This window comes from Agrilus planipennis, unplaced genomic scaffold, assembly GCF_000699045.2.
Source record: "Agrilus planipennis isolate EAB-ADULT unplaced genomic scaffold, Apla_2.0 scaffold9, whole genome shotgun sequence".
Classification (NCBI taxonomy): Eukaryota; Metazoa; Arthropoda; class Insecta; order Coleoptera; family Buprestidae; genus Agrilus; species Agrilus planipennis.
The window spans coordinates 2,719,240-2,728,015 of NW_020442467.1; the positions used below are offsets into that span (position 1 = coordinate 2,719,240).

General features: G+C 30.4%; 2 protein-coding genes across 2 annotated transcripts in view; one reads left to right on the forward strand and one right to left on the reverse strand.

Moving 5' to 3' along the window:
• Positions 1–1,203, reverse strand: part of LOC108735523 — a 12,794-nt gene extending 11,591 nt beyond the window's left edge. The window contains exons 1-2 of the mRNA XM_025981222.1: positions 1,071–1,203; positions 831–975 (exon numbers count right to left, since the gene is read on the reverse strand). Coding sequence (XP_025837007.1) covers positions 831–962 — 132 coding nt within the window. The 5' untranslated portion in view covers positions 963–975; positions 1,071–1,203. The remainder of the gene's footprint in view (positions 1–830; positions 976–1,070) is intronic.
• A 3,090-nt stretch (positions 1,204–4,293) lies between these two features.
• LOC108735514 overlaps positions 4,294–8,776 on the forward strand; it is a 26,093-nt gene continuing 21,610 nt past the window's right edge. The window contains exon 1 of the mRNA XM_025981223.1: positions 4,294–5,731. Within this exon, the coding sequence (XP_025837008.1) occupies positions 4,558–5,731 (1,174 nt within the window). The 5' untranslated portion in view covers positions 4,294–4,557. The remainder of the gene's footprint in view (positions 5,732–8,776) is intronic.

Consider the following 8,776-nt stretch of genomic DNA (forward strand, 5'->3'; position numbering starts at 1 on the left):
TCTATTTATTATTTTAACAAGTAATTTATTACTTTAAATTTCATTATTATTTTTAATTTGTGACAGTGGGGGTCAAGCAAGATCGTATCAAATCTAATTTAAATGGAACAAGGGGACATTTAGTATTTGAAGTCAATTATTGTAAATAAATAAAAAAATCATTAGTTTTTGTCCAGGTAAATCTCAACTAAGGGGAGGGATGACAATTTTTAACATTATATAATTGCACGCTGTACCGTTTACATTTTAATCCAAAAGGTACTTTTTTTTAACAAATACATTGAAAATTAAATTGTTATTATAATAAAAATTGAAGATTAAGGAATCAATATGTAAGGAATTTTTTATGTTTAATATACAGTTTATAACTACTAATGTGATTAAAAAAAATAGAGTTAGTGTTTTATTAAACACCATTACACTATGGTTAACATAGTTGTAATTCGTTCGACGTCATTTTCTCCATTTGGTTGTGGTAATAATCAAATTTCACAATACATATTAGATCCGTAGCAAATATGAGCATTATAAATTACACATAATTAACACCAATACATTTCGTTAGTTTATAAGTACATTTGAAATGCAAAACAGTAAAGTATTTTTACCTACTTAAATGTTGAAGTGACTAATTTTATTAGTTTTATAATGTTTCAATTTCACTTCTTTTTCTTAAGGCCTCCTCTCACAGACAAATGATGTTCGCTTAATAGTGTATCATCAATTAAGAAACAATAAAGCAAACTTTTAATTTTTAGGAAATTGCCAAGAGAAGTTATTTTGGTGTTTAGTAATACTTAATTTTATCGTTATCTATTTTACATTTTTACCTGTTTCAATATGTCGTTGTTTCGTTTTACCAATTTATCTGAAAGGGAAATACACTCCTGGTTTATTTGATGAAGTACCGGTTCCATATTAATGTATTTCTTTTTGTCAAAATCCATATCTGAAGCACTCATTGTTTAACGTTTCCTAAAAAAATATAATTTTATACATACCTCTGTGTGCAAACAACTGGTTAATTTAATCAAATGTTAGTCCGAAAATAACATGATGTAGATACTTACAATTTTCGTAAACTAATCTATTAATACCACGACGTTATGGCAAGGTAACTCCTGCAAGAAAATGAGCAGCGTGTTAAGAAAAATGAATTGATTAAAAGATGCAGTATAATAACGACAAAGGATAATACAATTTAAAAAATGGATTTGTAAGTGGGAATATCAGTATAGATAAGGATAAGCAATAATCAAACATAAGATGTGTGTTTGCTTACTAAACTGTAATTTCTTTTAGTACCTACTTACAGGGAATCCCCCTAGCGCCGGACAGCACGTAGTACGGGACAAAATACGTTGCAAGTTGAAATAGCGTTTGTATATACAAAACGTCACACTTCACAATTAAATTTCTCATAGGTGCGGGGTCGTCAGCCTCGTCTGATAGGACTTATAGGTGACACGTTAGACTTTTTGCGCAAGAATTTACTGCGTTGAATAATATTCAGAATGTCATATTATTATACTTAGGAAGAATGAATTTATTTAGATGTTTATAATGAGTATGTGAATGAATATGTGGCTCAGGGCGTTTATATATTATATAAAAAATAAATAATCGATAGAAGGATGAATTTGAGGTAAAAAATGTCCAATACTTGGAAAATTTTGAAAAAAAAAATGTTTTTTGACAATAACTAAAAAATTAAAGAAGATACATAAAAAATACACGAGTAAAAAATGTAGATCTTTTGATAACAAAAATTTTCAGAAATACATAACTATACTTAAAAAGATATATGAGAGATTGTTTTTGATTATAATGCAGTATAAAGTTATTTAGAATTATTTTTGCCTGTTTTTTTGGTCATTAGGAGTGGTTTGTGAGGATGGGAAAATTGCAATCGATTATAAATTGTTTATTTTACTTTTAATATGATTTTAATCAATTTTATATTTAAATCTATAGTTTTACTATATTTCTCAAGAGGGATAGTTTTCACCCCCCAAAAAAATAAAAGCGCACATCAGGCTCATATAACTTTTGATAAGGAGGGTATGCTTCCCGCTGTCTGTCCCTATGGATGCTTAGATCTTTAAAACTGCGCAACGGGTTTATATGTATAATAGATATGAATAATTTAGTAGAGAAACACTGATAACTTTAGAGGTTTCTAATGTGGTGTCGTAAATAAACACTTTTTTGCGCTTACATTGCAAACGCTGGCTAAACCCTCCGAGATAGATCAAAATAATGTACTACAGTATTGGACATCTTAAAAATGTCTACAAAACAGTCCGGGANATTTTATTAAAAAAAATATTAGAATAAAAAATAAAGATTATAAGAAAACAAATCCATTTTTTTTTAAAAATCTTTCAAAGTGAAATAGGAACCAAGATATGACGTGTTGAAGGAAATGTTTCTTTGCCACACTAGATTCACAGCATTTGAAGCTATATAACCCAAAAAATATGGATTTTTCGAAAAAATTTAATAGAACCATTTACAAAATGCTTGCAAAAACATTTAATTTCTTTTTTTTTTTTTTTTAAAGTTGATTTCTTTGGTTAACGAAGATATGATGAAAATAAAGTGGGTATCTCGTTTTTTCAATCAAAAATCTGGCAATGTAATTCTTGAAAAAACAGAATTAATTAAAATTTAACAAAATCCTTCTAGCTGTATGTTAGTATATATGGTTAGTGTACAATAATAGTAGTTCGGAGGGCCTAAAAAATTTGTTGTAACAATAACCTAAAAATTAAAGAAGATACATAAAAAATATAAGTGTAAAAAATGTAGATTTTTTGAAAACAAATATTTTCTTTTTTTCTGTATAAAGTGAAAATTAACAGAGATATGCCTATTTTAAGTCCGAAATTGAGTGCGAGGACACCCCGCTCTATACCCATTAAACCGAAATATCTTAAAACCGAAGGATTTTTGAAGGTTGAACAGTTGAGACTAACTTGTAGCCCTTAAAATTATCTTTAATTTCTTTTTAAGCAATGCAATATCTTAAATATTAGGGAGATTATCGTTGAAAAACCAATCGCGTTTTACGATGATATTTTCGATGAATGTTAGTTTTTTTACTCTCTTTTTTACTCAGCTTTGGAGCACATATCTACAGTATCAGTATGTGTAATATGTCATTATCTTACAAAACCCAGAGTGTAATTTTTATAAGTGATAAAAATTTTTTTTTTTAATATCGCGCTCTTTTATCTGACAACTAGAGATGCTGTATGAGAGAGAACAGCTACAACGACCAGAGTTGCTATGGACTTATTATAGGTTAACACGTATAATTTTCCGAGCAGACAATTTTTTGTTTATTGTTTGTTTCTCTCCGTGCATATAATAATTTTATCGAATATAAAAATTAAATTTACGATTTTTACTTTTTTTTAAGGGGAGCTTTTACCCTTCCCCCCCGACCCTAACAAGATAAATAATATATATTAGAAATATATAAGTACATAACTACACTTATAAAGATATACGAGAGATTTTATTTGATTATAAATGCAGTTTAAATTAATTTAGAACTATTTTTGCTTGTTTTTTGGTCATTAGGAGTAGTTTGTGTGGGTGAGAACAATGTTTATACTACAATTATTAATAATATGATTTCAAACAATTTTATATTTAAATCTACAGGTTTACTATATTTCGCAAGAGGGGTAGTTTTCACCCTCAAAACATTGAAAGCGCACATCAGACGCATATAACTTTTGATGATAAGCTTATAAACCAATTTTCATCCAAATCGGTGTTTTTTGAACTGATTCGGAGGTTTGGGAATTTTTTGAGTTGGTTGACTGGACTATAAGAGTTAGTCAAATATCCGCTAGATACAACTAATATCTAGTAACAGGTAGATTTAAAAATGTACTCAATTGCTATTATTTTTCAATCTTGGAAGCACAGCAATTAATTATACCATAGTTAATTAAATTATAGAAACGGCTGTACTATCAATTAAAAAAATAACACTTGTTGCATTTATGTTAAATTAATAAGTAACAAATATAAAATAAACGAACAGGTACGTTCCTATACCATTACGCATAATCGTGCTCATGCGTTTTGAAGGAAATTTCAAAACTCACCTAAATATTTCGATAAAACGTTTACTTTAGATAATATTAGGTAATGAATTTTAATTTTACATTCGAAGAAGATTATCTTAGCTTATTAGAATATTTATTGATATATTAATACGGCTATTATTATTTACGTACATGTAAATTTGATATTAAATTGTGTTTTCTTTCGAACTAAAATTGCAATTTACTTCTCAATAAATAAATGAAGTCGTTTTTAACGAAAACGAATCGCGCTTGTTGTGCCACACAGTTAAATATGAATAATAAAAACCCAAGCCGTAGGGTGAAAGTTGTTTCAATCGATAAGGAATGAGTGAAATTGGTATTAGGGTCGAAAACCACGTTTCGTCAGTTTAGTCAAAGTTTTGCTGGCAACGTGCACACAGAAGACCGCACGACGCAAAAATCCGTTTATGTAACAAAATACAAACTGAACATGTCGGCGGCATCGAAAAAAAGACCACCTGTACGTCAGTTATCACTTCATGGCGAAAAACAATTTTATAAATCTCAGAAGCCGTTTAAAAAGCAAAGTTCTCTCGACCTCGCGATTGAAAATCCAAAACAAAACCGAGTCCAAAGCGCCAACGGTAGAATAGGGGATTTTGCGAAATCTTCGGTAAAGTTAGCTTGGACTGAAGATGTATCAAGTTCTGAATCGAAACCTTCTACACTAATTGTAAGTAAAAAGAGCAGTGAAAATGCACGCAATTTCTTCAGGAATACTAAACACATTTCGATTGAAACGTTACATCCACACCAAGAATTACAAAAAAGATTGGAAGAAACCTGGAAGCGAAGACGAAATAAACCAAACATAAACATTTATCTAACGCCAGATAATCCTAATACAGATGAAAGTTCGTATACAGAGAATAAAACAGCAAGTCCAAAAATAATGTCACCCCTCTATCCAGAACATTTAGACGAAAACACTTTTCAGAAGAAGCTCAAAAGACCTTCAACAAATGCTGCAAATCCAATATCAGCAGAAAGAAGTAAATGTAAAGCAGTGGTTGTAGTCCCTTTAATTGAAAGCCAGCTCGATTCTTCAAAGTATTCGACTACTTCAGAAAACTTAAATCAAAATAATGACAAACTTTTTGAAAAATGTAAAACAACTAAAGACATTGACAACGCTAAAACTGCTTCTTCCGCATCCGAATCAAATGAAAAATCTAGTATGGTAAATGTTGTTTTGAAGCCTTCCACCTCGTTAAGAAGAGAATCGTTCCAGAAAAAAAATGATATAACGAAAGAAAATTTTAGACCTCCTTTAGTTAGAGCATCTTCAGTACCATCTAAGTTAGATAAACCAAGATTTACAGCACACAGGAGAAGAATTAAATCAGCCAAAAACAAAAATAAGAAGATTTTTCATGATGGTACATCAGATGAAGAGGAAATAGATTTTTCACAGGAAAGATTCCAAAAGAGGCTACACAAATTTATACAATTTTCTGGATCAGAAATTATAACTATGGTATCATTAGTAAGTCCCGATAATACAGACGTTGAGGATAGCATTGAAAACAAAAAAAATGAATCGAAAAATTTAAGCGAAGATCATTCCGAGAAATCGAATTATCTACGAAAGTCTATCAAAACGGGTGAGTAAAATTGCATAATAAACAACTTAGACGTAATATTTATACATAGTGAAATAAATTTAGTACAATTGGTTACTTAAAAGAAACATTTGAGAGAATTTGTTAGTTCGGTATTATGTATGAAATCGATCTTCTTAGGATAAAGATAACAAATTCAAATGTATCATCTGGCCTAAATTTAATTTACAATAAATGGCAATCAATAATTAAAACCTTTTCATTGAACTGAACGATATATTTGATAATTAAAAATATTAACTTTTTAACTGTACGTTTTTATAAATATTTTTATGTTTTACGGATCTTTTATAAACAAAAAAGTAAAATAAGTGGACAAAACCGAATATTGGCGTGCATACATGTACTTTCATTCCAGATTACATATTCCAGCATGTGAATTAGTAGTTGCACTACGGGTAACAGACGCTAAGATACAAGCAAAAAAGACTAAATAAGAAAATTTTAATTTTTTAATAAAATGTTAATTAATAGTACAGACTATTTCTCTAGTATTTCTGAGAAAATATTGAAGGAGTATGCAAATTTTCAGCGAAGTTCAAAATTTTTCCTTAGGTACCTCGAACGAAAAACCGGAAGGATGAATACAATTCGGTTCGGTCGTGATCAATCGAACATCTGTACTACAGATTAACTTTTTGATATAAGCAAAATAAATAAAGAAAACAATGCTTTGAATAACGCTTTAGAAATTTTTATTATAAAACTGTACACTTGATAGAAGACTGATAGAAACAATGCCAGAGTTTTATGGTAATTTTTTCTTAAACGTTATAAAGTATTTTTTTTCTTCGTCTAATATACAAATTTGTTATTGATTAACAACGAAGACGTAGAATGGCCAAACATAATTTCTTTTTGAAACTTGGACTTGTAAATCTGTTATTGAATCGTAACCTAACGTAATCTCAATCTCAGCCTAAGCTAAGGCAATTTTAAGAAAGGACAAGTATATATACTACAACACTCATTCACTCATTTCGTTTGTGTTGTCTTTACCTACTGTAAAATTACGATTATAACCAAATTAATTATCGTTTTAAGTTCAATTGGATTAGGATTATAATTTTAGGGGTAGATAACATAAACGAGATGAGCAGTAACGTAACTAGGCGTAGGCGAAGTAGGCCTAGTTAGGCCCCTTTAAATGCGGTGCCCCCACACTTTACCACAGATGACCAATTAATTTGATCACTTTTACGCTCGAAGAAGAACGTCACAAATTTAAAAGCGTGTTTGTTTTGGGACCTCGCAAAGAGCCCCACTTACTTAACTTTTAACTTGTTTTACTTAAAATTTGTTTAAAAGCGTTTTTGTTACAACGCGTTGTAATTACCTCCAAAGACCGCGACCGTTATATTGACGGAATATATAATCTTCACTAGAGGACTTCAGTAAAGCAAAAAGCCGAAGAACATTACTTCATGCAAGTTACGAAATAAAACCTTTTTTAAAATCTACATGCTTTTCGATATCCTCTCACCGCGGATTTATGTTTTCTCATTATCATGAGTAGGTATATCGTGTCAAAGCAAGTTCGGTAGGATAGATCTATTGGGCAGATCTTGGGAACGAAAGAAAAGGGGCTTCGCTAATGCGACTTCGCCCACATCTATATTAGTCCACAATACGCCTCTGGAGGGGGGTGTTGTCCTAGTTGTGTACTTTTTTGTCTTTACATGGTTGAACTAATCTTAATCTAATCCAATTCTAACCTAATAAGTAATTGAATCGTAGATTGATGAGTAAAATTATGATTTGGGCTGAAAAGCCGTGGTCTAAATGAATTATTTGGTTCACACATTTCGTCGAGAATTGTGGCAGTATCAATGTGGGCGCTGAATATTTCAATCAGTTGGCAACGAAATGTGTGGACCTAAAAGTTTATATAGACCACGGTCTTTCAACCCGAATCATAATTCTACGATCCTACTGACTCCGGCTGTGAAAGTCTATGTTCTTATACTAATGAGTAAATCAATCTACAATCGAAATTTTGAGTTGCAAGTCGAAAAATATCCAGTTACAAGTCGAAATTAATTTTTTGGGTGTATTAGTTATCAAATCGAAACTGTTTATGCGAACTGATGAACACTTATTAGTTAAAATCTGTTTTAAGCAACAACGTAGATACATACATTGGATAACAAGCTGCGATCATGTTCCGAGTAAACAAATTATAAATACATAAATATTTTTCAAAAGATCACCCTTTTTTTCTTAATTAAATTGTGGTATAGGTACTCCGGCTTCTTTAAAAAAATCCTCAAATCTACTTTTTTTATGCCCTTCTTAAATTTCTTTAACATCGTATTGTAATTATTTTATGTACAAAGTAAATTTTATGGTTGAGCGAGTAGGGGAGACCGGGAATGGTTGACTAGTTTTTTACTGAATAGTTCATATTTTTTGTGTTTTAATGTATATAGACAAGAAAAGCATGTTAATTGATAGAAAATCTATTAACCTAATAAAAATATGTAATATTTAGTTCTTAGTTTAGTATAATAGTGATAATTTAATGCATTTTACAAAATATTAAATCTTAGTCAATCTACCCCTGGCCCGGGGTAGGTAGACCATATGCCCGGGGTAAGTTGACTCATGTACCAGTAAGAGTCAAATCATGAGAAGGAGCAAATAAGTAAACATTTTTTTAATATAATTGAACCTTTTGTTAAACAATAAACAGGCTAAAGTTTCCTCTTCTAAATTAGTAAAAATTTGTCAATTTTTTATATATTCCACTGTGTCCAGGGTTAATTCTGCTCTCGTCAATTTCGGATTCTGTTCTAATTTTTCTTTTAATTTGGCCACGTAACGATTTAAAAGTCCAATAAAAAGTTAATTTATGTGTTGTTTTCAACTACATATTTCATCGGAGTTGGTTGAATAATTATTCAACCAGCCCCGAAAAAAATTGGTCTACCAACCCCAGACGCCATTTTTAATTTTGATCGCATGGCTAGCCTAAACACTGCCGTTGACTTGAAAAATAAGATATGAAATATGATAAATGTGCCCTCA